We start from the raw sequence: 27,678 nt of genomic DNA, 5'->3' as shown, positions 1-27,678 counted from the left end.
GAGCAAGACCTTGTCTCAAAAATAAAATCCCAAAAAATAAATACAATAAAATGGAAATGGTTTACTCAGCATCTTGCTACCTGAATGCAAGCAAGAGATACTCACAAGCTATGAGCCTCTTTACCCCAGGACTGATTCTGGAACTGTGTGAGGTGCTGCTGGGTTCTGTCGACACTTGGACAGTGTGCCGTGAACAGCTATCAAGTGACCAACGAGGAAATGCTGGGTTTACAGTTTCAAAGTGAATGGACAATATTCTGTTTGGAGGGCTGCCACTTGCAGCAAAGAAGGTAGAAACTGATCAGCCTCAGTGGGCTGAATTGCATTTGCATGCTGTTTTTTCTTTCTTTTTTTTTTTTTTTTTTGAGACAGAGTTTTCACTCTTGTTGCCCAGGCTGGACAGCAATGGCGCAATCTCCGCTCACTGCAACCTCTGCCTCCTGGGTTCAAGCAATTCTCCTGTCTCAGCCTCCCGAGTAGCTGGGATTACAGGCGCATGCCACCACGCCTGGCTAATTTTTGTGTTTTTAGTAAAGACGGGGTTTCATCACATTAGTCAGGCTGGTCTCAAACTCCTGACCTCAGGTGATCCACCCACCTTGGCATCCCAAAGTGCTGGGATTACAGGCGTGAGCCACCGCGCCCGGCCTTGCATGCTGTTTTTCTAACAGTGACGGAAGAATTGAACAGTGGTGGAAGCTCCCGTGTTTGGGATTTTACTGACTCACAGGCAGTGATCGATGGCCTGGCCATGCACTCAGGCAAGAGGACCAGGGAAACCTGGCCTGTTGAAGGGATGCCCCGTGGAGCATGGCCCTGTGGAGATTTGAGGGGTGCATTAAAGCTGAACAAGTCAATGCCCCTCAGAAGAACTCCCAGGTTCAGAAGCTGACTGGAATTGACAAGCAGAGATCCCCATATGCTCCCGTGAGGTGGCCACCTGGTTCCATAAATGAGTAACTAGGGGGGAGCTGCAGAGTGTGGAGATGGGCTGAATCTAGACATGTTCCTTTTGCACTCCCTCAGGCAGATAATGCCAGGAAGAACCGTTCTGTTTGTCAGCAAGAGAGACAGAGACTGCCAATGGCCATGAGACACAGTCCCTCTGGGAAGGCCCTGAAACACAGCAGACAGCTGAGACTGATGCTGGTAGCCCTGGAGGGCTACAAATGGGTCTGGACAGGAAGAGACACTAACTCCGGAGTGGGCTTTGCTCAGAGCGCCATAAAAACAGAGAGTAGAAGATGTCAGGTGGGTTTGGAGGCCGACTCTCATTTCTTCGGACCAAGAACAAACTCTTCAGCTCATAATGTCCAACAATGGCAGAGAACCCCATTGCTGGTAGAAAGCACAACAGGCAATCGAAACACTAGTTGTCTAAAACGGAGGGGACGGATGCATGAGGGACTGGCTTACCCACCCTCAAGAGTGTGTGCTCACCTTCAGCAGGAGTGGGACCAAGAAGTGTCCTCACTAGATTTTCTGTTTTTCTGGTTGACGTGGGAAGAAAAGTGGGGAGGATGCTGGTATGACTATGCAGTTGTGCCAAGGGAGGAATACACTTGTAAAATGACTACTTTTTTATTTCTTACCCAAATTGTCAGAGGCGTTTGAACCAGAGCGACTCCATCTTGAATAGTGGCTGGTTAAAATAAGGTTGAGACCTACTGGGCTGCATTCCTAGGAGGTCAGGCATTCTAGGTCACAGGATGAGATGGGAGGTTGGCACAAGGTACAGGTCATAAAGACCTGGCTGATAAAACAGCATGCGGTAAAGAAACCAGCCAAAACCCACCAAAACCAAGATGCCAGTGAAAGTGACCTCGGGTCATCCTCACTGCTCATTATATGCTAATTATAATTCATTAGCATGCGAAAAGACACTCCCACCAGCACTATGATAATTTACAAATGCCATGGTGACATCAGTAAGTTACGCTATATGGTCTAAAAAAGGGGAAAACCCTCAGTTCTAGGAATTGTCCATCCCTTTCCCAAAAATCTCATGAATAATCCACCCCTCATTTAGCATATAACCAAGAAATAACCATAAAAATAGCCAAGCAGTAGCCCTTGGGGCTGCTCTGCCTATGGAGTGGCCACTCTTTTATTCCTTTACTTTCTTAATAAACTTGCTTTCACTTTACTCTACGGACTCGCCCTGAATTCTTTCACGCATGAGGCCCAAGAACCCTCTCTTGCAGTCTGAATCGGAACTTCTTTCCGGTAACAGAAAAATTTTTTTCTCCGCTACCTGTTGGTCCAGTTGTCCTAGGGGTCCAATTACAAGTGTTGGAAGCAGGGATAATTTTTTTTTTTTTTTTTTTTGAGTCTCGCTCTGTCACCCAGGCTGGAGTGCAGTGGCGCCATCTCAGCTCACTGCAACCTCCACCTCCCAGGTTTAAGCGATTCTTCTGCCTCAGCCTCCCGAGTAGCTGGGATTACAGGTGCCTGCTACCACATCCAGCTAATTTTTGTATTTTTAGTAGAGACAGGGTTTCACCATGTTGGCCAGGACTCCTGACCTCAGGTGAGCCACCCACCTTGGCCTCCCAAAGTGCTGGGATTACAGGTGGGAGCCACCATGCCTGGGCAGGGATAATTTCTAAGCAAGAAACAGTCACCATGTTTTAAAACATTGTCAGAATTCCCTAAGGGCCTGATGGGGGTGTATTGCGCCTTCATCCCATCTGGCAAAATGGGGGTTAAAAATAAATACAGCTATATTGCCTCATGGTAAAAATGGCTCGCGAGTTTGGAACTCGTGTAACCCTATTCTCTACGAATGAGAATGGACTGAGGGCAGGCACTCGCTACAGTAGCTTTGCTATCAACGATCCAGATAGGCACAGTGGCTGAACCCAATGTCCCTTGCAAAAGAGGAAAAGTTTGGGTAAAAATAAATGACAAATGGAGAAAAGGAGGAATACTAGCTGAGGGTAAAGATTAATAAATGGATTAAATGGAGAGAAATCCAGTATTACACCAACAACTCGAAGGAGTTCTCAGAGCAAGAGATGACTGGCTGGATGCGGTGGCTCACGCCTGTAATCCCAACACTTTGAGAGGCCGAAGTGGATGGATCACTTGAGGTCAGGAGTTCGAGACCAGCCTGGTCAACGTGGTGAAACTCCATTTCTACTAAAAACATAGAAATTAGCTAGGCATGGTAGCAGGTGCCTGTAATCCCAGCTACTTGGGAGGCTGAGGCAGAAGAATCACTTGAACCCGGGAGGCAGAGGTTGCAGTGAGCTAAGACCGTGCCACTGCATTCCATCCTAGGCAACAAGAGCAAAACTCCATCTCAAAAAAGAAAAGAGAGATGACATTGTCTCTTAGCTCAATGATTCCTGATGCCTGAGAGGTTTATTTGCCAAGCCAACTCCGGCTTTTGGAACCTGACAAGATTGAAAGGAAGCCTACAAACCTGAATGGCCTCAGCTTGGGAGACATTCATATACTATGATGGATGGGATGAATTATTAATGACTAAATGGGACTCTAGGAATGTGCCAGTATCTTTTGAGTTGTGTATTCTTTTGCTATAAGGGAGCTGTGTTCTCTGTGTTCAAAAACCAGGAGTGGGGGCCTGTGGTGTTTTATATATATATATATGTTTTGCCCACAGTTCCTAACTCCCACAGCCCCAGAGTACTGCCCTATGCCCTAGGGGCAGGAATGCTGATGTCATGAAGCTTCCACTAAAAACCCCAGAGGACTGGGTTCTGAGAGCTTCCCTATGGCTGAACACACGGAGGTTCCTGAAGCTTGTGCATCCCTCTCCCCATACCTCGCCCTACACATCTGTTCATCTGTATCCTTTGTAATATTCTTTATAATAAACCAGTAAATGTTTAAAAAATACAGTTATGAAATCTCTTATCATTCATATTTATTGGTTATTTCTCAATTAAATCCCAACCAAAATTTTGTTTTAAGTTATTGCCGGGTACAGTGGCTCACACCTATAATCCTAGCAGTTTGGGAGGCCAAGGTGAGCGGATTACTTGAGGCCCCAAGTTCACAAACAGCCCGGGCAACACAGTGAAACCCCATCTCTATTAAAAATACAAAAAAATTAGTCAGGCCCATGCCTGACAGGCGTTCGTAATCCCAGCTACTTGGGACGCTGAGGCGGGAGAATCACTTGAACCCGGGGGGCGGAGGTTGCAGTGAGCCAAGATCAAGCCATTGCACTCCAACCTGGGCGACTGAGTGAGACTCTGTCTCAAAAAAAAAAAAAAAGTTACCCTTGGGTGACTTTCATTCAAGCCGCCTTCTCTATTAAACCCCAGGCTGCCTGAGGGCCGGGGCTGCCTTCCAGCTCTTGGTCTTCTCCGTGGCCTGGTCTGGGTCTGGTCCTCTTAGGACAGACCCACCCACAGCTCCCTCCTGACCTGGTCACAAATGTAGGCTGCCACACCTTGTACCTCAGGACCCAGCTCCCTGCCTGGCCACCTGCCCCAGGCAACAGTGCTCCAGGGTGGACTGCAGGAAGGGATCCAGTGACCTGGGCGGCCCAGGCCCAGCAGGTCAGAGCCCCCGCAGTGCTACTCATGCTTAGGGAGTCCAGGGGGAGGAACACACAGCGAGGCAGATCAACCCCTGGCACAGACAGAAGACGTTGAGGGGGTTTGAGACATGCTACCCCCAAATAGGGCACCGCAGCATACTGAGTCTGTTAAACTAAAGGAATTTGAGAAGCAGTATGTTGAGGAAGGACTGTCTGACCTTCCCCTGAAGCCAGTCATAAGACTCATGTGAGGGGTGCCCAAAGACACAGGGACACGGACAAGAATCTGAACTAACGTCCTTGCTATTTCCGCCATGTATTACGCTTGGCTCATGGCCCCTCTGTCCTATCTTATTTTTCCACAGCTTTCCACCCTCCATTGAACCTAGCATGAAAACCCTCAGGTTATCTGTTTCTTAGGGCCTTCATTTCCTACAGAGGCTCCCGTGTCATGTAAAACTTATATTAAATAAACTTGTATGCTCGTCCTTGTAACTCTGTCTTCGCTTAGAGATGTCCCTGCCAATGAACCTCAGATGGGTAGAGGGAAAAGACAGTTTTCCTCCCCTGCAAAGCCAGGGTTCAGTGGGCACAGCGGGTGGGGGAGCCATGAGGAGGAAGAGTGAGCAGAGCGGTCAGGCAGAAGCCAAGGCAGGGTGGTGCCACCAGCTCCAGGAGTAACAGAGGGACCTACTCCCGGGGTCAGCCACTCTGAGGCCTCCAGGGCCTGGCTGGGGGCTTGAGGAGCAATTCCCTCCCTGTTGCCTGGGAGGAAACCCCTATTCCTGCCTGTGCTGGCCACCTGTGCCACCTGTGCCCCTATGATGAAACTGCCAGACCCACTCCGCACCAACTAGCACAGGAAGCAGGTGAAGCAATGCTGTATACTGGGGAATGGGGGCTGAGAGGGCCAAACACAGCAGCCCGCCACTTTCTACCTATTGGCCTGGGGCCAGCCATTTGACCTCTCCAGACCTCAGTGGCCTCATCTACAAAATGGGGACAAATCACGTACCTTAGTCCTAACACTTACAGGGCTGTGAGGTTGAAATTAGCCAAAGGACATCAGGCAGCAGGCTGATGCCAGCCCCTGGTCAGCACCAGCAAGGTCACGGATTGAGGGAGGGGCTCACTGCAGGCTGGCACCAGCACTTGTTCAGTCACCCCACCCACCAAGGCCCAGGAAGAGGCTCCTTACAGGGGGACGACCGTCATGGGAAGGTAGAAGTGCAGGCGGTACTGGCTCTTTCGCATGTCCTCTTTTCCCTGGAACTCACGCATCATGTAATCCACATACTTTTGCTGCCTCGAAAGAAAGCACAAGGGAGGCAGGGTATTGGCAAAATGGTCTCAGCCTTCAGTTTCAAGAACTCAAGCCTGATTCCCAGGGTCCCCCTCACCACCCCATCTCTCCCAGGCCCTTCCGATAGGCTCTGGTGGCTGCTTCCCAAGTACTGGCCAGGGCAGGTGGCCAAGCAACAGACCTGCTCTTTCTCTGTCATTCAGGCTGGAGTGCAGTGGTGTGATCACAGTTTATTGCTCAGCCCCGCAAAGTGCTGGGATTATAACCATGAGCCACCACACCCGGCCTTTTTTTTTTCCTTTTGGGACAGGGCCTTGCTCTGTCACCCAGGCTGGAGTGCAATGGTGTGATCACAGCTTACTGCAGCCTCACTCTCCCAGGCTCAAGTGATCCTCCCACCTCAGCCTCCTGAGTAGCTGGGACCACAGATGCATGCCACAATTCCCAGCTAATTTTTGTATTTTTTGTAGAGATGGGGTTTCGCCATGTTGCCCAGGCTGGTCTCGAACTCCTGGGCTCAAGTGGTCTGCCAAAGTTCTAGGATTAAAGGTGTGAGCCACTGCGCTTGGACAGCAGACCTGTTCTTGAATCCTGAGTATGGGAAGGGCCTACTCGCAGCATTCACTGAAAGAGCACAGCAGCGTCTCCCTCGCCGTCCTGAAGCACTAAGTGCATCCTCAGATCACCCCCACAACTGGCATCACCCTGGGAGCTCTTTATTCACTCTCCCCTATGGATAATAAAACTCAGGCCCCTGTAAGGATGTGAGATGCCCATTCTCAAACATCAAGTTAACAGCAGGGAGCACCCACACCAGGGCCACTGGCGCAACTCCAGACTCCATTCCACTGCCCAGCTGCTGGAAAACATGGCCAAGGCCCAAAGCAGCCACCATATGAAGCTATAACAAGAAACGGGGTTGTAGAGAAGGACCACTGGGTAAAGCCCTGAGAATGCTAGGAATGCGAGGGGGTTAAATTGCTTTTTATTCTTTTTCTTTTAGTTGGCCTCATTGTTCTAAAGGAAATGTTTATTATAGAACATTAAGAGAAATAAAAACCGCCAAGTGCAGTGGCTCACACCTGTAATCCCAGCACTTTGGGAGGCTGAGGCGGGTGGATTACCTGAGGTCAGGAGTTCCAGGCCAGCCTGGCCAACATGGTGAAACCCCGTTTCTACTAAAAATACAAAAATTAGCCAGGTGTGGTGGCAGGTGCCTGTAATCCCAGCTACTCGCGAGGCTGAGGCAGGAGAATCACTTGAACCTGGGAGGCAGAGGTTGCAAAGAGCCAAGATCGTGCCATTGCACTCCAGCCTGGGTGACAGAGTAAGACTCCATCTCAAAAAAAAAAAAAAAAAAAAAAAGAAATAAAAACAAGAAAATTGAGAAGAAAACCCAGAATGTATACCTATGCTGAGGAGAGCTATGAGACGGCAGTTAACGCAGGGACTCTCAAGGCACCCTCCCTGGTTTGAATACTGGCTCCAGTGCTGATGAGTCTGAAGCCCTGGGCAAACTCCTAACTTCCCCATGCCTCAGTTTCCCAATCTGTCAAATGGAGGTAAGTTTTTTGTTTTCTTTTGTTTTTTTCCTGAGACATGGTCTCACTTTGTCACCCAGGCTGGAGTACAGTGGTGCAATCTCAGCTCACTGCAGCCTCAACCTCCTGGGCTCAAACAATCCTCCCAGCTCAGCTCCACAAATAGCTGGGACTATAGGCGTGCACCATCACACCCGTTTAATTTTTGGTATTTTTTGTAGAGACAGGGTTTTACCACGTTACCCAGGCTGGTCTTGAACTCCTGAGCTCAAGCGATCCACCCACCTTGGCCTCCCAAAGTGCTAGGATTACAGGCATGAGCCACTGTGCCCGGCCGAAATAGAGATAAGTCATAGCACCTACCCCATAGGATTCCTATGAGGTTTAAGTAAAATAATACATAGAGAGCTTAGCACAGTGCTTGGTGTAAATGCTAGTTATCATTGTCATCTTTGCTACATCAATTTGTCAGACTATCCTTGGTACTTTTCTGTATGCTTAAAAAGCTGTATATTCCCATTGTCGAACGTTTAGAACCAGAAAAACATGAAAGCATTATTATGATGATGCTGTAAAAGCCTGACACTTTTAGATGTAACAGCCACAGGCTGGCCTATTCCTAAGTGACAGTGAAGGGTCATGAGATGGTCGTGGTACCAGCTTGAATCCCCCAAGCCAAATGGGAGGCTGGTGGGCAGCACAGCTGCGTGGCAGGTGGGGTCACCGCTGCACACTCAGTAGGTCTCACACAGGGGCCAACGACACTTGTCCCTGGGGAATGAGCTGCCAGGAACTCAGCTCACACAGGTCTTAGGAGGGACGTCTCCACCAGGCAAGTCCCCCGGGTGGGGCCGGAATCCACAGGGAGGCTTTCCCACATCGTGATGGCCTCCCCTCTTCAGCCCCACCAACTGGTCAAGGACTGGACCCTCCAGCCTCCCTCCAGCACCTGAGGAAGCAGGGGCACCCTCCTCACCCAGGTGACAAAGCCTTCACAGTCCGAGTCCACCTTCAAAAACAGCTCCTTTAGCATCTCGTCCGACACACTGCTCAGAACCTTCTTCATGGCCTTGATGAAGGCGTCCATGCCCAGGGCTTTAAAGAGAGAACAGAGAGCATCATCCCCTTCCTCACAAGTCCCTCGGCCCATCACTGCCACGGAGTTCTCAAGTGTCTGGGTGCTGAGGGGGACACACTGAAGACCACATCTATGGCCAGGCACGGTGGCTCACGCTTGTAATTCCAGCACTTTGGGAGGCTGAGGCAGGTGGATCACTTGAGGTCAGGAGTTCAAGACCAGCCTGATCCACATGGTGAAACCCTGTCTCTACTAAAAATACAAAAATAAATTGGCTGGGCACAGTGGCGGGTACCTGCAATCCCAGCTACTTGGGAGGCTGAGGCACGAGAATCCCTTGAACTCAGGAGGCGGAGGTTGCAGTGAGCTGAGATCGCACCACTGCACTCCAGCCTGGGCAACAAGAGCGAAAACTCTGTCTCAAAAAAAAAAAAAAAAAAAACACCACCATGTTTACCAGGTGCGCTCGGTTCAAGGCAGTCTTGGTGCTGCCTCCCCTACGGTCCTCAGCTGGTCCACTGCAGGGGTGCACAGAAGGGAGATGCCTCCAGCCAGAGACGGGGCCCTTAGGAGGCTGCCTCCTCCAGCCCCTCAAACCTCAAATCCAGCCCCTCTTGGCCCTGTCTCCCCTCCTCACATCTCAGCATCCACCCCAGCCACCCCAGGCTAGGCCAATTCCGGAAGCTTCTGTCCTCACATGGTTATCTTTTGCATCTTATCTGCTCAACATTCAACCACCCCACAAGTCCTGGCTGAAAACGCGCCATATGGGAGCACTGTGTTGGTCCCACAGCAGTGTGGGGAGGGGAGGCGCTAAAAAAGACCAACTCCCATTTCCATGCAATTAACAAAGAGGAAGGATTGAGACAAAGAAAACTCTCCAAAGAAAAGGAGAACCAGGCCAGGCGCGGTGGCTCACGCCTGTAATCCCAGCACTTTGGGAGGCAGAGGCGGGAAGATCACCTGAGGCTAGGAGTTCGAGACCAGCCTGGCCAACATGGCAAAACCCTGTCTCTACTAAAAAATACAAAAAGTTAGCCAGGCATGGTGGCACATGCCTGTAATCCCAGCTACTTGGGAGGTTGAGGCAGGAGAATCACTTGAATCCAGGAGGCAGAGGTTGCAGTGAGCCGAGATCACACCAACGCACTCCAGCCTGGGCAACAGAGCCAGACTCTGTCAGAAAGAAAGGAAGAAAGAAAATAAATATTTAAATATTTTAGAAAACAAAAACAAAAATTAGCCGTGTTTGGCGGCGTGTGCCTGTAATCCCAGCTACTTGGGAGGCTGAGGCACAAGAATCACTTGAACCCAGGAGGCAGAGGTTGCAGTGAACCGAGACTGCACCACTGCACTCCAGCCTGAGCGACGGAGTGAGACTGTCTCAAAAAAAGAAAAAGGAAAGAAAATAAAAGTAGAAGCAAGGCCAGGCACAGTGGCTCATGTCTGTAATTCCAGTGCTTTGGGAGGCTGAGGTATGAGGATCATTTGAGATCAGGAGTTCAAGACCAGGCTGGGAAACATAAGGAGACCCAATCTACAAAAAAAAAATTTTTTAATTAGCCAGGTGTAGTGGCGTGAGCCTGTAGTCCCAGCTGGTTGAGAGACTGAGGTGGGAGGATGGCTTGAACCCGGGAGGCAGAGGCTGAAGTTGGCCATGATCTTGCCACTGTACTCTAGCCTAGGTGATGGAGACAGACCTTGTCTCTAAAAAATAAATAAAATAAAGGCTGGAAGCAAGCGTTCACACCTATAATCCCAGTACTTTGGGAGGCTGAGGTGGGCAGAAGGCTTGAGCCCAGGAGTTTGAGACCAGGCTGGGCAACATGGTGAAACCGCATCTTCACAGAAAATACAAAAATTAGCCAGGCATGGTGGCACATGCCTGTAGTCCCAACTACTGGGGAGGTTGAGCTGGGAGGATTGCTTGAGCCTGGGAGGCAGAGGTTGCAGTGAGCAGAGATTTCACCACTGCACTCCAGCCTGGATAACAGAGTAAGACCCTGTCTCAATAAATAAATAAATAAAATAAAAATGAAGAAAAGAAGCAGCAGAACAAAAGTATATAATGGCAACAAATAGACATTAATAAATTCAGACATCTAGAAGGACAGGTGAACTGCATTTTTTTTTTTTTTTTGACAGAGTCTCGCTCTGTTGCCCAGGCTGGAGTACAGTGAAACAATCTCAGCTCACTGCAACCTCCGCCTCCTGGGTTCAAGCGACTTCCGGCTAATTTTTGTATTTTTAGTAGAGATGGGGTTTCATCATGTTGGCCAGGCTGCTCTCAAACTCCTGACCTCAAGTGATCCGCCCTCTCCGGCCTCCCAAAGTGCTGGGATTACAGGTGTGAGCCTACCACACCCGGCCGAACTGCATCTTCTAAAAGCAATTATCAAAATATAAACTTTGGCTGAAGGAAAAGATGGGGAGAAGAAAGGAGGAACAGGCAAGGATAGAAAATTCTCCACGTGCTGGCTGGGTCTATGAGGGGATCTGTCTGCAAATGGGTCAATAACCCCTGTCTACAACTTTTTTTTTAATAATCACAATCTTTAAAAAGTGCTTCCGGGCTGGGCACAGTGGCTCACACCTGTAATCCCAGCACTTTGGGAGGCCGAGGCAGGTGGATCACGAGGTCAAGAGATCGAGACCATCCTGGCCAACATCCTCGGAGTTCAGGGGGCTCCTTCCATAGGGAAGCCTTCCTAGGGTCTGTCTAAGGAGGCCACCCCCGCCATTGCCCGGTTCCATGGTTCTTGCTGACATTATCAGCTGACACACTGGCTTTCACTGTTTTGTGTTTTGTTTTTGTTTTTTGTTTTTAGTATTCTGTTTTGTTTTGTTTTGCTCTTTGAAATGGAGTTTTACTCTTATTGCCCAGGCTGGAGTGCAATGGCACAATCTCGGCTCACTGCAACCTCCGCATCCTGGGTTCAAGCAATTCTCCCTGCCTCGGCCTCCCAAGTAGCTGGGATTACAGGCGCCCACCACCACACTCGGCTAATTTTTGTATTTTTAGTAGAGACAGGGTTTCGCCATGTTGGCCAGGCTGGTCTCGAACTCCTGACCACAGGCGATCCGCCCACCTCGGCCTCCCAAAATGCTGGGATTACAGGCATGAGCCACTGCGCCCGGCCTTGTTTTTGTTTTTGAGATGGAGTCTCGCTCTGTTGCCCAGGCTGGAGTGTGGTGGCATGATCTTGGCTCACTACAACCTCCACCTCCTGGGTTCAAGAAATTCTCCTGCCTCAGCCTCCCAAGTAGCTGGAACTACAGGCACCCACCACCATGCCCAGCTAATTTTTAGTAGGGACAGGGTTTTACCATGTTGGCCAGGCTAGTCTCGAACCCTTGACCTCTTGATCCACCCACCTCAGCTCGCTGGGATCCCGAAGTGCTGGGATTACAGGCATGAGCCACTGTGCCCAGCTCGCTTTCACTCTTGTCTGTCTGTCTTCTATCTCCCACTCCAGCCTGAGAGCTCTGGGGTGGCAGGGATGAGCCTGTTTCCCCAGGGCTGGGTCCTGGCTTCAACAAACATTGGTCCCCTGAGGGTTTCTGTGGGCGCTGAGATGTGCCGGTGATGGCACTTCATGCCAGGCATTGTTCTCTGTGCCTTATGCACCCTGACTACCTACATAAGGAATAAAATGTGGCACAGAGAGGTGTGGTCGCTTGCCCAAGGTCACACAGCTGGTAAGTGGTAGCACCAGATACTAACCCTAGCAATCTGGCTCCAGAACTCATGCTCTTAACCCCATTCTATTCTCCTTATACAACACCCAGCACAATGATACAACAGTAATTATTGTTATATTTGTTGCTGGATCAAGGAATAAATGGAAAGCCTGAAGAAATCATGCCTTGCTAAAAGAGGGACCCATCTTGTTTATCTGGAGTTACAGCCAAGGCGCTTAAGCACTTAATGGTCCTTCCAGGTAAGATAGATGCCAGGGGGCAGGCCATGAGCCCTGCGGCCTCCTTCCAGACAGAGCTGGGAGTCAAACTGCCTTTGTGTGCTTTCAAAACCTCCTGGGGAGACTGAAAGGCACTCTTTCCTCTTTAAGAACCACTGACTTCCCTCAAAGATCTGGCACAACCTGGACTGAAGCTAGGAAAAGGGAACTTACAGAACAGGAAGAAGGACACTGGCATGTCCCCTCTTCCCTCCAAGGCACGCAGTGACAGTTGGGGTGCCTAAGACACGGTATGGAGCCCGCACTCATAATCCACCTCCTTAAAAGACTTTCAAAAGAGAAAAATGATCCTATTTTCCTTTATCCTACATCAACAAAAGGTGAATTTTCTTTTCTCCCATTTAAAGCCAAAGTTGGTTTTTTAAAATGAGAAAGGGTTTTTTATATTGATATGAAAATATCTGCAAGATACATTCAGTAAAAAGCAAGAGGTAAACTTGTTAAAATTAATTTTTTAAAAAAGCAAGGAATACAGCATAGCAAGACACCATCTCTACAAAAAATAAAAATGAAAAAATTAGCTGGATGTGGTAGCATGCACCTGTAGTCCTAGCTACTCTGGAGGCTGAGTCAGGAGGATTGCTTGAGCCCAGGAGGTCAAGGCTTCAGTGAACTATCATCACACCACTGCACTCCAGCCTGGGCTACACAGGAAAACCCTATCTCTAAAAGAAATTTAAAAGAATAAAAAATTTTAAAAAATAAAAAGCAAAGAATAGAACAGTGTGGACAGTAGGCTGCCATTGCATATAAAAAAAGGGAGGAAACTGATGACTGGACACTAAAATTTAAAAGAAGAAGTAGAGAGGGCCGGGCACGGTGGCTCACACCTGAAATCCCAGAACTTTGGGAGGCGAGACAGGTGGATCACCTGAGGTCAGGAGTTCAAGACTAGCCTGACCAACATGGTGAAACCCTGTCTCTACTGAAAATACCAAAATTAGCCAGTGGTGCGTGCCTGTAGTCCCAGCTACTCGGGAGGCTGAGACAGGAGAATCACTTGAACCTGGGAGGCAGAGGTTGCAGTGAGCCGAGATCGCACCACTGCACTCTAGCCTGGGTGACAGAGTGAGACTCCATTTCAGGAAAAAAAAAAAAAAAAAAGAAGTAGAAATGACTAAAGGTACTTCTGTATTTATTTCCAAAGGTCACAGGAGGCTGGGTGCAGTGGCTAATGCTTGTAATCCCAACACTTTGGGAGGCAGAGGCAGAAGGATTGCTTGAAGCCAGGAGTTTGAGACTAGCCTGGGCAACATAGCAAGACCCCATCTCTACCAAAAAGTTTTTAAAAATTACCCAGGTATTGTGGCACATGCCTCTGATCCTAGCTACTCCAGAGGCTGAGACAGGAGGATCACTTGAGCCCAGGAGTTCAAGGCTGCAGTGAGTTATAATCACACCACTCCACTCCAGCCTGGGCAACCAAGTGAGACCCTGTCCCTAAAAAAATTAAAAATAAAGATCACAGGAAACAGAAAACAGTAATCACTTAAAGGGACATACCTGGGCACATGGGTGGTGGGGGAGAAAAACATTTTCTCTGTATATCAGAAAGGTATCATGAAAAAAGTACCTTTTGGATTTTGAACCATTTGGATATATCAAACTGTGTGGATATATTACCTATTCAAAACATACACAAACACAATAAAAACGATGGCCAAGGTCAGTACCAATGGAGTCCTCCCAGACACAGTGGTGGCACTTCCTGGCTGCAAACAATGACATTGAAGACCACCACCCAGGAATCACCCTATCTTCAGACCAGACACAAATTGTCCCTCCTAGGTCTCACTTTACTCGTTCGTAAACTGGAGATTTCTTATCCTTTCCTGCCCACATCACAGTGTGGTTGTAAATCTCAAAAGAAATTCACAGGGCAGGTAAATAGGACCCTGGCATGGTCTAGTGGATATAAAGAAAGATGCCTTTAAGTATTCCTATTATTTGACTTACAGGAGTATTATCTCAGGGGGAAAATCAAGCTCTAAACAGAGAAAAGGCTTGATGCACAAAGGATATCTTTACAACATTAAACTCAATAAAACCTAAATGTCTGAAAATAGGGGAATAGCTTAGCCAGTGAAACAACTGCCTCTGTTAGTAATGATGACTTGGAAGATTATGTAGCAATATGGAAAATTCCTTAGGATATTAGCATTAAGTGAAAAGTAGTCTGAAATTACATATATAGTATGATTAAAGACATATGAAAACATACACAGCCATCTGCAGTAGAGAGACTTAAGCAGCCCCCATACTGTGTGCCTCCTGGTGCTCAATCCCTCCTTCGATCCCTTCCCCTGGAGTGTGGTGGGACCTGTGACTTGCTTCTAACCAACAGAATATGGCACAGGTGACAGGGTGTGCAGGACTATGTGCACATGATTACATGATTTGTTATATAAGATTGCAACACCTGGCCGGGCACAGCAGCTCACGCCTGTAATACCAGCACTTTGGGAGGCTGAGGCAGGCGGATCACCTGAGGTCGGGAGCTCGAGACCAGCCTGCCCAACATGGAGAAACCCCGTCTCTATTAAAAATACAAAATAGGCCGGGCGCGGTGGCTCACGCCTGTAATCCCAGCACTTTGGGAGGCCGAGGCGGGCGGATCACGAGGTCAGGAGATCGAGACCATCCTGGCTAACACGGTGAAACCCCGTCTCTACTAAAAATACAAAAAATTAGCCGGGCGTGGTAGCGGGCGCCTGTAGTCCCAGCTACTCGGGAGGCTGAGGCAGGAGAATGGCGTGAACCCGGGAGGCGGAGCTTGCAGTGAGCCGAGATCGCGCCACTGCACTCCAGCCTGGGCGACAGAGCGAGACTCCGTCTCAAAAAAAAAAAAAAAAAAAAAAAAATACAAAATATAGCCAGGCGTGGTGGCACATACCAGTAATCCCAGCTACTTGGGAGGCTGAGACAGGAGCATCTCTTGAACCAGAGGCGGAGGTTGCAGTGAGCCAAGATCGTGCCATTGCACTCCAGCCTGGGCAACAAGAGTGAAACTCCGTCTCAAAAAAAAAAAAAAAAAGATTGCAACACCCATCTTGCTGGAGTTTTTCTCCCTGTTGTTGGCTTGAGCCTTGCAAACAGCTCTGTTGGTGAATCCTGCATGGCCAGGAACTGTAGGTAGCCTCCCACCAACAGTCAGGAAGAAACAGAAGCCCTCAGTCACACAGGGGCAAGGAACTGAATTCTGCCAACAACCTGAGTGAGCTCGGAAGTGGGTCCTTCCCCAGTCAACCCCAGGATGATTCCACAGCCCCAGCTGACGACCTTTTTTTTTTTGAGACAGAGTCTCACTCTGTGGTCTAGGCTGGAGTAAAGTGGCATGACCTTGGCTCACTGCAACCTCTGCTTCCCAGATTCAAGCGATTCTCTTGCCTCAGCCTCCCAAGTAGCTGGAATTAGAGGCCCGTGCCACCACGCCCAGCTAATTTTTGTATTTTTAGTAGAGACGGGGTTTCACCATGTTGGCCAGGCTGCTCTTGAACTCCTGACCTTAAGTGATCTGCCCGCCTTGGCCTCTCAAACTGTTGGGATTAGAGGCGTGAGCCACCACACCGGTCCCAGCCAACAACTTGATTGTAGCCTTGTGAGAGCCTGAACAGAGAAGCCAGCTAAGCCATGCCCAGACTCCTGCCCCACCAGAACTGTGAGGTGATAAACGTGCATTGGTTTAAGCCACTAAGACCGTGGTATTATCACACAGCAACAGATAATAAACCATACATATGAAACTGGAAGAAAATACATACACCAAAATGCTAACAGTGGTTACATGTGGGTATTTGGACTAGGGGTATTTTTTAAAATTTTCTAGATCCCAAATAGCCTCCAATATGCTTGCAATACCTACATAATGCTTGAAAGTTTTACAGGAGACACTAGATGCAAAGATGCTGATCAGGGTTGGGCACAGTGGCTCACACCTGTAATCCCAGCACTTTGGGAGGCCAAGGCAGAAGGCGCTGCTTGAGCCCAGGAGTTTGAGACCAGCCTGGGCAACATAGCAAGACCTCGTCTCTACAATTATTATTTTTTTAATTAGCCAGGCATGGTGGCATGTGCCTGTAGTTTCAGCTACTCCGGGGGCCAAGGCAGGAGGATCACTTGAGCCCAGTAGTCCCAGACGAGCCTGGACCACATATCACATTGGTGCAAAAGCAATTGTGATTTCTGCCATTACTTTTAATAGCAAAACTGCAATTACTTTTGCACCAACCTAATAGCAAGCCCTTGTTTCTAAAAAAAAAGAAAAATTTTAATTAGCCAGGAGTGGTGGTATGTGCCTGTAGTCCCAGCTACTCTGGGGGCTGAGACAGGAGGATCGCTTGAGCATGGGAGGTCGAGGCTGCCGTGGTGATCACACCACTGCACTCCAGCCTGGGTGACAGAGCAATATCCTGTCTCAAAAACAAAAAAAAAAAATGCTTATTATGTCTGAACCCTCCACACACCCCAGGTACTCGGTCCTGCCCTGTTGCAGAACTCACACAAAAACCGAGCCTACAGAGCGGCCTTACCTCCAGTCGAGCTGATGTCCTCCTCAAACATTTTCTCTATCTTGGCCAGGTGTATCTCAGTAAACAGCTGGGACCCAGGCTGGAGGTCAGGCACCTGGCTAAGGGTGATGGATGGTGTTGAGGAGCTAGCAGCCTCCTTGTTCTGGAAGCCATGTGGGATGGACAGCTGGAACGAATATAACAAGAACCAGGGACTGAGCGTTTCAATTTCCTGAGCCAAACATTTTCAGCACATGATTTAAAGAGAGACTCTTTGAGAAAGAACAAGGTAAGTAGTGTTATGATGTCACTGACAGAAATACAGAATTCTTAACCATTTTTACACCTAAGAAGATAAAGAAAAACCTAGACTCTTCTGACTTTGGAGAGGGAACCATTGTTCCCTTTTTACAGATGCCACAGCTGAGGCTCAGGGAGGATACAGCCAAGTCCTACCTTACTCATAATGGGGTGTTCATTTATAAGGGACCTCAGTTCAGTAACTATATCATTTCAAATCTTCAGTGGTCAGAATTCAGAACCCCAGGGGGCTGGGCATGGTGGTTCATGCCCATAATCCCAGCACTTCGGGAGGCCGAGGAAGGCGGATCATTTGAGGTCAGGAGTTTGAGACCAGCCTGACCAACATGGTAGAAACCCACGTCTACTAAAAATACAAAAACATTAGCTGGGTGTTGTGGCATGTGCCTGTAGTCCCAGCTACTCAGGAGGCTGAGGCAGGAGAATCACTCGAACCCAGGAGGTGGAGGTTGCAGTGAGCTGAGATTGCGCTGCTGCATTCCAGCCTGGGCAACAGAGCAAGACTTCAAAAAAAAAAAGAAAGAAAGAAAGAGAGAGAGAGAGAGAAAGGAAGGAAGGAAAGAAAGAAAGAGAGAGAGAGAAAGAAAGGAAGGAAGGAGGGAAGGAAGGAAGGAAGGGAGGGAGGGAGGGGAGGAAAGGAAGGAAGGAAGGAAGGGAGGAAGGAAGAAAGGGAGGAAGGGAAGAAGGGGGAGGGAGGGAAGGAAGGAAGGAAGGAAGGAAGGAAGGAAGGAAGGAAGGAAGGAAGGAAGGAAGGAAGGAAGAAAACCCCAGGGAATCCCTCTCCATTTTCCCTAATTTGACCTGGTCCTGACCAGCCCAGATGTCCCATCTCGGTCAGATGAGCTCACCTGCCCCACCCCTGGCCTCCCTGCCAACACACCAATGCTCACACAGACCCCTCCACTGGGGGTTCTCCCTCACTTCCCCCTTCTACTCATCCTTCCCAAATCCCCCCAAAAGCCTTCCCCACCCCTCCAGGCCTCATGATGCTTCCTCTCCTCACCCCTCCATGAGACTGATACAGATACTTAGCATAATGTGTCAGGTCACCAAAGCTCAGGCCATCAAAGGCTGCCTTCCCTAAAAGACTCCAAACGTGGATAATTAGATGACCTGAGTGGCAGGCAGGCAGTGCTGCTCACTGAGACACATTGCTTTGGGCCTTGGGAAGTTGAAAACACTTTAGTTCAAAAAGCCAAAAGACAAGGGATTAAATTGCTCACTCTCCCCCTCTTAGCCCCAACTAAAGAGCAAATGTGCTCATCCTCCTGTGACCTTTCATTCATTAGCCCAGCGTCTACACACACTGACTGAGTGCTAGGCACTGTGGATACAGCACTGTGGATACACTGTGAACATAGTGAGGGTCCCTGCCTCCACGGAGCCCAACAGAGGAGCACGGGAAGGCTCTCACTACACACCCAGACCCCAAATTAGAAATCTCAGCACCGCCTTCAGCTCTTCCCTCTTCTTCCTATGCATTCTACCGTCCCTCCAGTTAATTATTCCTGGGATCCATCTCCTACATATAAGCCTCCTCTCCCACACCCCTGCTCGCCCCGAACTGTAGTCTTTTGCTGGGACAAGTACAATGACCACCACTAAGACCAGAGTTTGACCCTCTCTTCCCATCCACCTCCCAACACTGGCACCAGTCATCTTTCTAGGCAGCAACTTTTTTTTTTTTTTTGAGACAGAGTCTCACTCTGTCACCCAGCTGGAGCGTGGTGCGATCTCAGCTCACTGCAACCTCTGCCTCCTGGGTTCAAGTGATTCTCGTGAACCAGCCTCCCAAGTAGCTGGGACTACAGGCATGAGTCACCACGCCTGGTTAATTTTTTGTATTTTTAGTAGAGACAGGGTTTCACCATGTTGACCAGGCTGGCCTCGAACTCCTGACCTCAGGTGATCCTCCTGCCTTGGCCTCCCAAAGTGCTGGGATTACAGGTATGGGCCACCGCGCCTGGCTTCTAGGCAGCAAATCTGATCAATGACTTTACCCTGCTTCTGACACTCTTCACCTCAACTCCTGAGTGTAGCATTCAAAGTACTTCCTAACCAGCTCTGACCTATCTTTCTAGTTTCAAGCATGCACCATGTTCCAGGCACACCACCTGCTCCCCACCATCCCCAAGCCCAGCAAGCATTCGGTGCTTACTCACATTGTCTCCCATACACAGTCCAACCTGTCTCCCCCAGAGGTGAACCCCTACCCACTCTTCAGACTCTCGCTCAAATGGAACCTCCCCCAAGGAGCTCTTCCATAACTTTCAGATGACAGTCATCACTGCTACCTCCATATTCCCAGGTCTTTGTTCATATCTGCCCCTCAAGGCATAGTAAGTGTGCATGTCTGTCCATACATGTGGGCAGCAAGGCATGAGGGGAAGCACACGGCTGCAGAGCCCCAGAGCTCTGGGTTGGAATTCTGTCTGGCTCCCTCACTTACAGGCTATTTTAACTTAGGCAAATCACATCACTTCCCTGAGCCACAGGTTTCCTCATCTGCAAAACAGAAAGCCACAGTCCCTACCCTGCAGGGCTGTGGTTGAGACCTAAATGACACCTGAATACATGTGAAGCCCCAGTAAACTGTAATTACACAATAAATGACAGCTCTTGTTATTACTCCTTGTCTCATAGTGAGCTCTTCAAAGACAAAGGCATGTTTAACTTAACTTAATCTAATTTGTATTAATTATCTCTATATTCCCCAGCCCCAAGCACATAACAGACAATTGATACATACCTGGCTTGATAAAAAATCTTACAGCCCATCCCACTATTATCACAACCTGCTGGACAAAATTAAGTAGAGAAGTGGAGTCCACGTACAGACCGTACATCAGGGGGCTCGGGTGTGTTGCATTTGACTCATGTAGCTTTTTTGTTTTGTTTTTTTAGAGACAGGGTCTCGCTCTGTTGCCCAGGATAAGTGCAATGGCGAGATCATGGCTGACTGTAGCCTCGACATCCCAGGCTCAAGCAATCCCCCCACCTCAGCCTCTGGAGTAGCAGGGACCACAGGCATGTGCCACCATGCCTAATTTATTTTTTACTTTTTGTAGAGATGGGGTTTCACTATGTTGCCCAGGCAGGTCTCAAACTCCTGGGCTCAGCGATCCTCCTGCCTTCGCCTCACAAAGTGCTGGGATTACAGGTGTGAGCCACCATACCCAGTCTCAGGCAGCCCTTTAAAAGTACACTTAGGTCAGGTGTGGTGGCTCACGCCTGTAATCCCAGCACTTTGGGAGGCTGAGGCGGGCAGATCATGAGGTCAGGAGTTTGAGACCAGCCTGGCCAACATGGTAAAACCCCATCTCTACTAAAAATATAAAAATTAGCTGGGCATGGTGGCACATGCCTGTAATCCTAGCTACTCAGGAGGCTGAGGCAAGAGAATTGCTTGAACCCAGGAGGCAGAGGTTTCAGTGAGCCAAGATGATGCCACTGCACTCCAGCCTGGGCGACAGAGCGAGACTCTGTCTCAAAAAAAAAATACACTTAAGTTACCTGCCCAGTAAATATCTGAGTATGCAACCCCCTCCCCGATGCAGAAACACCTATACTTCCATGCTGGTAAGTGAGGTTCTGGGTGACTCTGGAATGCCCCACCCTTTATTAGTTCAGATAATTGTCTTTCTTACCTTTTGGAGTTGAGGGATCTCTGCTAAGTCTTCAGAAGACATTAGCCTTGACCTAGAATAGGGAATCATAGTCAACTTAACTCCAGTCGTTGTAAGGACCACGTGGAAGGCTGACTTAGCCAGGTCACAGAAAGGTGGAAAAGAAGTCAAGGTCAAGGGAGAGGGTGGCTTCCCCTTGCCCATGGACACTCCCAGCAAGCAGTGGATGAGCATTCCTTTTCCCAGAGATTTCTCCAGCAAAAAGCTTTTGCCAAGCTTGCACTTGAGCCTTTCTTCCCCTGATAGAGAGGAGCTGTCCTGCAGAAGCCATGGGGTTTCACAAGTTTCTTTACTCCTGACTTAATGCCAGAGGCTTCCTAAAGGGGATCACACTTTCTACAGAAGTAGAAGAATCTTAGGAGGCCATGTGGTAGTCCAAGTACAATAAACAGATTAGAAAAATGAGGGCTCCTCATTTCCGCTGCATATACCCTCCCCACCCGCCTTCCAGTGCCCTCGCAAGCCAGGACTTCGGGAGAGCAGACAGAACAGAGCTCTGCTCTGGGAATATAAAGGGAACGTTTCTATTGGGTCAGCAAGGCCTCCATATGAGATGGATGACAGCGTTTTGTTAGGGTCATTGGAGCACCAATCCACCTCGTCAGCAAGTCCCACCAGGCAAGAGTCCAGAGGGCACTCTAGGATGGCAGGGGGACAGCCAAGAAATAGTTAAGCCCAAGACACGCACAGGGGGCAGACCAAGTGAGCCAGCTTGGCTTGACCTGAAGGGTCCTGGAGGCAGAGGGGAGGGAGGAATCATGGCAGAGAAGGAAAAAAAAAAAATTGGCAGCAAAAAGTAGAATCTTGAATACCTGGCCAGACAGTCTGAATAAAACGAAGGGCAACTATGAAAGTCATCAGCGGCCAGGTGCAGTGGCTCACACCTGTAATCCCAGCACTTTGGGAGGCCAAGGCGGAAGGATTGCCTGAGGTCAGGAGTTCAAATGAGACCAGCCTGGCCAACATATTGAAACCCTGTCTCTACTAAAAATATAAAAAATTAGCCGGGTGTGGTGGCAGGTTCCTGTAATCCCAGCTACTTGGGAGGCTGAGGCAGGAGGATTGCTTGAACCTGGGAGGCAGAGGTTGCCATGAGCCGAGATCGAGCCATTGTACTCTAGCCTGGGCAACAAGAGCAAGACTCTGTCCCAAAAAAATAAAAAATAAAATTCATCAGTACAAGCTGGAGGGAGAAGACTGAACGGTACCCAAGAATGCTCTAATCTAGCAGTGTCTTGGCAACAGCTCACACCTAAGGACCAAAGGAGAGAGGACAGCCTAAGGGAAGGAGATTTGGAAGCCAAGAAGCAAGCTAACAGAAATGCCAGAACCACTTCCAGAAAAAGGAGCAAAGAGGGAAAGTGGTTTTAATGCATGTGATACTAGGCTGTCCAATTAGGAATAAAAAATAGGCCGAGGTGGGAGGATCACTTGCATCCAGGAGTTTGAGACCAGCCTGGGCAACACTGAGACCCCACATCTACAAAAAATCCAAAATTAGCCAGGTGTGGTGGCACATGCCTATACACCCAGCTACTCAGGAGGCTGAGGTGGGAGAATTACTTGAGCCCAGGAGGTTGAGGCTGCAGAGAGCTGAGATCATACCACTACACTCCAGCCTGGATGACAGAGTGAGACCCTGTCTCAAAAAAAAAAAAAAAAGAAAAGAAAAGAAATAATAAAAACAAGTATCTGGAAATCTGGGGACTGAAACTTGAGGAGTGGCTACATTTAGAGGACAGAAAGAGGGAGAAACACACAAGACAGCTAGGAGAATGGGATGCTACAAAGTGACCTAAGGTGATAAGGGAAAGAAACAGCCACTGAAAAAGGCAATTAAGAGGTTACCAGTGAAAAAACTAAAGTGTATGTAAAATGTTAAGTTCATTTCTGTTAAGAATATATACATATGCATATTGGCACATGCATAAAAAAGAGCCTGGAAACATATACTCCAAAATTAATAGCAGTCATCTCTGGTAGGTGAGATTATGGAAGATGTTTATAGCCTAAATCATGCAATTCTCTGATTTTTATTTTAATTAAAAAAGGGTTCACGGCAATCTTTTGAGATGGGGTCTTGCTATGTTGCCCAGGCTGGTTTTGCACTCCTGGGCTCAGGTGATCCTCCCATCTCAGCCTCCCAAGTAGCTGGGACAACAGGCACATGCCACCACACCAGGCTCATGGCAATCTTTAACATGTGTTTCAACGGCTAGGCGCGGTGGCTCACATCTGTAATCCTAGCACTTTGGGAGGCCGAGGCAGACGGATCACCTGATGTCAGGAGTTCAAGACCAGCCTGGCCAGCATGGAGAAATCCCATCTCCACTAAAAATACAAACATTAGCTGGGTGTGGTGGTGGATGCCTGTAATCCCAGCTACTCAGGAGGCTGAGGCAGGAGAACTGCTTGAACCCAGGAGGCGGAGGTTGCGGTGAGCCGAGATCGTGCCATTGCACTCCAGCCTGGGCAACAAGAACGCAACTCCATCTCAAAAAAATAAAATGTGTTTCAGTGGAGTGGGTAGGATGGTGGGTAGTAATTTAAATGACTCCTTTGTGAAAGGCCACTGTTGAAGAGTGATTGCTGCAGCATCATTCATAGAAGCAAAAACCAAAAGTGAACCATTATAGACACAGAAATGAACAAATCAGTGCATCTGCACCTAGGACGTCACCCAAACATCAGAAGGATGAATCTGACTTCCAGCAGCTAAGAGAGATTTCCATGAAGTACTAATAAGAAAAGCATGATGCAGGCCAGGCACAGTGGCTCACACCTGTAATGCCAACACTTGAGGCCAAGGCAGGAAGATCGCTTGAGCCCAGGAATTTGAGACCAGCCTGGGCAACATGGTGAAACCCCATCTGTACAAAACATACAAAAAATTAGCTGGGTATGGTGACACTCACCTGTAGTCCCAGCTACTCAAGAGGGTGAGGTGGGAGGATTACCTGCATCCAGAAGTTTGAGGCCGTAGTGAACTGTAATCACAACACTGCACTCCAGGGCCTGGGTGAGAGAATGAGACCTTGTCTCAAAAAAATAAATAAATAAAAAAACCAAGATGCAGAAAAGGGTGCACACTATGATGCCAATTTTTATAAAAGAATGAAAAAATAGCCTGGGCACAATGGCTGACGTCTGTAATCCCAGCTACTCGGGAGACTGAGGCACGAGAATCGCTTGAACCCAGGAGGTGGAGGTTGCAGTGAACTAAGACTGTGCCACTGCACTCCAGCCTAGGCAAGAGTAAGACTCCATCTCAAAAAAAAAAAAAAAAGTTACCACCATCAGCGATGGAACAAAATGACATCCATCACACACCTCCTGATCCGATACATGCAGGGCACAATGCTTCAGTAGTATTATTGCCAAAAAAATACATGATCTGAATCTAATCATAAGGAAACAGACAAACCCACATTACAGGATATTCTACAAAATAACTGGGTTTTTTTTGCTTTTATTTTTGAGAGTCTCACTCTGTCACACAGGCTGGAATGCAGTGGCTCAATCTCAGCTCACCGCAACCTCCATCTCCCAGATTCTGATGATTCTCATGCCTCAGCCTCCTCAGTAGCTGGGATTATAGGTGCACGCCACCATGCCCAGCTAACTTTCGTATTTTTAGTAGAAACAGGATTTCTCCATGTTGGCCAGGCTGGTCTCAAACTCCTTGGCCTCAAGTGCTTTCCGCCCGCCTTGGCTTCCCAAAGTGCTGGGATTACAGGCGTGAGTCACCGCGCCTGGCCAAAATAAAATGCCATGTAAACCAAAGAAAGGCTAAGGAACTGTTAGAGATGAAAGGTGACTCAAGAGACCCAACAACTAAAGGCAATGCACGATTCTGAATTGAATCCGATTGGGAAAAAACAAAAATGCTGCAAGGGCTGTTATTTGGTGAAATTATGTAAAATTTGAACATGGACTCTATATTATTAGATAGTATATTAATGTTTTCTGCTTTTGATAACTGTATTGTGGTTATGAGAATGTCCTTGTTTCAGGAAATGTACACTTAAAAGTATTTAGGGGTAAAAGGGCAGGATGTCTGTAATTCTCAAATGGTTTAACAAATAACATGTATAGTAACACAAATGTGGCAAAATGTTCACAATTAGTCTATCTGGACAAAGGGAAGTTCTTTGTAGTAGTCTAACAACTATTTATATATTTTTAATTATTTCAAACTAAATATTTTGTAAGATAAATGTCTTTCACCAGGAGAAAGTGGTTCTATGTATGTTCATGAACAGAGGTAAAACGCCAAGTGGGAAAAAAAGTGCTGGTTGCTGCCAACAGAGACCACCCAAAAGAAAAGGGCAAAAGTAAGAGGGGAGAGGCCAAGACAAGTACCATTCCTCCAACTCTGAAGGGAAGGAAGGGAAGGCTGAGATGTAAAACTTGGTTGATATTTAGAATTGGAGAACAGGTCAGATCAGAAGTCACATCCATCTGCCTCAATCTATTCCCTAAAGTTGACCTGTCCGGAGCTGACGGAAGAGGGGCAGGGCAAGGCAGGTGGGAGAGTACCATCTGGAACAGGGGTGAGAATTCAGAGCAACCACTAGGGGAACATGCTAGGGATGAGAGGGGAACGAGTGGTTTGTACGAATTTGTAGAGGCAGATGACTTAAGGATACATGCATTGAAAGCCGGCCAGGACACAGATAAGAGCTGCTCTCCAGCCTTGGAGGTCAGGCAGAGGTCTTCAGCAGAGGTATCCAATCTTTTGGAGAGCAACTTTCACCCAAAACCCTCACTCACCCTGACTCAATTTGATCTCCTCAGTTAATCTTGCTGGCAAAGTCTGGCAAAGTGCTATCACTTTCCAACTCCCATCTCAACAAAGACATTGGCAGCTGTTCCCAGTCCAAGACAGCTCCTTTATGAAGTCGAGATGGAACTCTGGGTCTGCTGGTCATATTTAGAACCAGGGAAATGAGACAGAATTCCGTATGAAGAACATAAATGAAGCATCAGAACCCGTCCCACAAACCATAATCACAGAACCATTTTTCATCCAATTTGAAACATTTCTTTTATTGAAGAAGTTGAACTTACAGCAGACAGTGAAAGGAGTTACAGCACGCCAGGACAAACACAGACATAAAATAATACATAAAACAAGTAGCGGGAAACTGGAAGATGCCAGGGAGTCCTCTTATAAAAGCAGGGTTCACCAAAACCAGAAGGCCAACTGGCTCCAGGACAGCGAAAGGCACAGTGGCTCCTCTGCCTTCTGCCCTATTTGAAATGGGGGACTTACAAATCCAGACTTCAGGGCAGGCCTAGACTTGATGCAGCCACTGCAATCTTGGTCCATGGTGCAATTTGGCAGACAAGTTGGTGAAAGGTAAGTTGTCTCCAGAGATTTCAATCAGGGACGTGGCTTCCAGATGTTAAAAGATACCCAGCTAAGTCACAAGGAAGTGGATGTTTTCAAATGCTAAGTGACCACCAAACAAAACATTCTCCCTGGGCCTTCACCACTCAGAGAACACCAACATACAAAAACAAAAGTCTGTTCCCATTTCATCAATAATGGAGACAAAGGATTTTGTCATAGTGTAGAATATTAAGAATGGATGAATAAAAAGTCAAAAAAGGTGCAGAGGTCCTATAAATCAGGGTTTATTAGACTAGATATTAATAAATTGGAAGGGTTTAAAAAAAAAAAAGGCTGTTGGCCCTACATATGACAGTTTCCCATTGTTTCTTAGCTTAGTATATTCATTTTCCAACACAATGTTAGCAATTCTTACAGCAGTTCTTGCATTTTTCCAATAACATTTTTATTAATCAAATGGTATATATTTTTCACTATAACCTATTTTCACTGATTAATACATTTATCAGTATTTTAATGTGGCCTAAAATATGCTAAATTCTGTCACAATAAATATGTTTTTCCCTCCCTGGGGAGAAACACAAGTAAAAAAAGGAAAATATTAAGATGCATTCCACTTTTTAGTTAAGGAAAAGTTCAGAAAACTCCCATCTTTTTAAAAAAGAATGAAAATATGATCCTAAGTAACTCAGGTTAGAAAAACAGTAACAGAGCCAGGCGCAATGGCTCACGCCTATAATCCCAGCACTTTGGGAGGCTGAGGCAGGAGGATCACTTGAGCCCAGGAGTCTGAGATCAGCCCAGGCAACATAGTGAGACCATGTCTCTAAAAAAAAAAAAAAAAAAATTAAAGAGAGAAAAAAACAGTAATAATAAAACAAGTGGGGAGGAGGACATTTAGAAGAAAAATCTAGATAAACCTCTGCACAAAAATAATTTTGGAAAAAAGTTAGAAGTCCTACCTGAGATTAATTCAGGCGTCACTGGCTAATGCTAAGGAAATTCTGATTGGAAGGCAGCAACTCAGGGGCCCAAGGACCACATTAACAGATGCAATTACCTGCCCTAGAGAAGGCGCTTCCTCACACTCCCACTTAGCTGCAATGCCAATACTGTCCTTTCAAGCTTCAACCCTGTGATTTTAAGATATCAAAACTTGTATCCTTCTTCAGCTCTATGTAATTTGTCAAAAATTTCAAGATGCAACTCTATAGCCAAAAAGAGAGCCTTTTACTTTTTCAAACAAAAATAAACAAGAGAAGTCACTGACTGCTAAAACTAGAAGGGACCCTCAAGATTGGTATCACAGGATCACACCTTCATCTGGCAGTAGGTTGAGGTCAGTAACTCAGCTCACATGACATTTAAAACCACACAACACTACCAGAGAGA

The 27,678-nt window shown here is 47.7% G+C and overlaps 1 protein-coding gene across 3 annotated transcripts in view; it reads right to left on the bottom strand.

The window, feature by feature from the left end:
• EFCAB8 (EF-hand calcium binding domain 8) overlaps positions 1 to 25,852 on the bottom strand; it is a 105,030-nt gene extending 79,178 nt beyond the window's left edge. Inside the window, exons 1-6 of one of the 3 annotated variants that reach the window (XM_054674651.2) lie at positions 25,704 to 25,827; positions 23,888 to 23,945; positions 20,892 to 20,943; positions 16,945 to 17,110; positions 8,334 to 8,452; positions 5,712 to 5,815 (exon numbers count right to left, since the gene is read on the bottom strand). In XM_054674651.2, the coding sequence (XP_054530626.1) occupies positions 5,712 to 5,815; positions 8,334 to 8,452; positions 16,945 to 17,110; positions 20,892 to 20,933 (431 nt within the window). In that variant the 5' untranslated portion in view covers positions 20,934 to 20,943; positions 23,888 to 23,945; positions 25,704 to 25,827. Of the gene's footprint in view, positions 1 to 5,711; positions 5,816 to 8,333; positions 8,453 to 16,944; positions 17,111 to 20,891; positions 20,944 to 23,887; positions 23,946 to 25,703 lie in introns of all 3 variants that reach the window. The other 2 variants (XM_054674650.2, XM_063803302.1) reach the window with 2 other exon arrangements.
• Between the last annotated feature and the right edge of the window lie 1,826 nt (positions 25,853 to 27,678).

This window comes from Pan troglodytes, chromosome 21 (assembly GCF_028858775.2).
Source record: "Pan troglodytes isolate AG18354 chromosome 21, NHGRI_mPanTro3-v2.0_pri, whole genome shotgun sequence".
Classification (NCBI taxonomy): domain Eukaryota; kingdom Metazoa; phylum Chordata; class Mammalia; order Primates; family Hominidae; genus Pan; species Pan troglodytes.
Note: the sequence above shows the minus strand (reverse complement) of the source record. Positions and strands in the feature narration are given on the sequence as shown.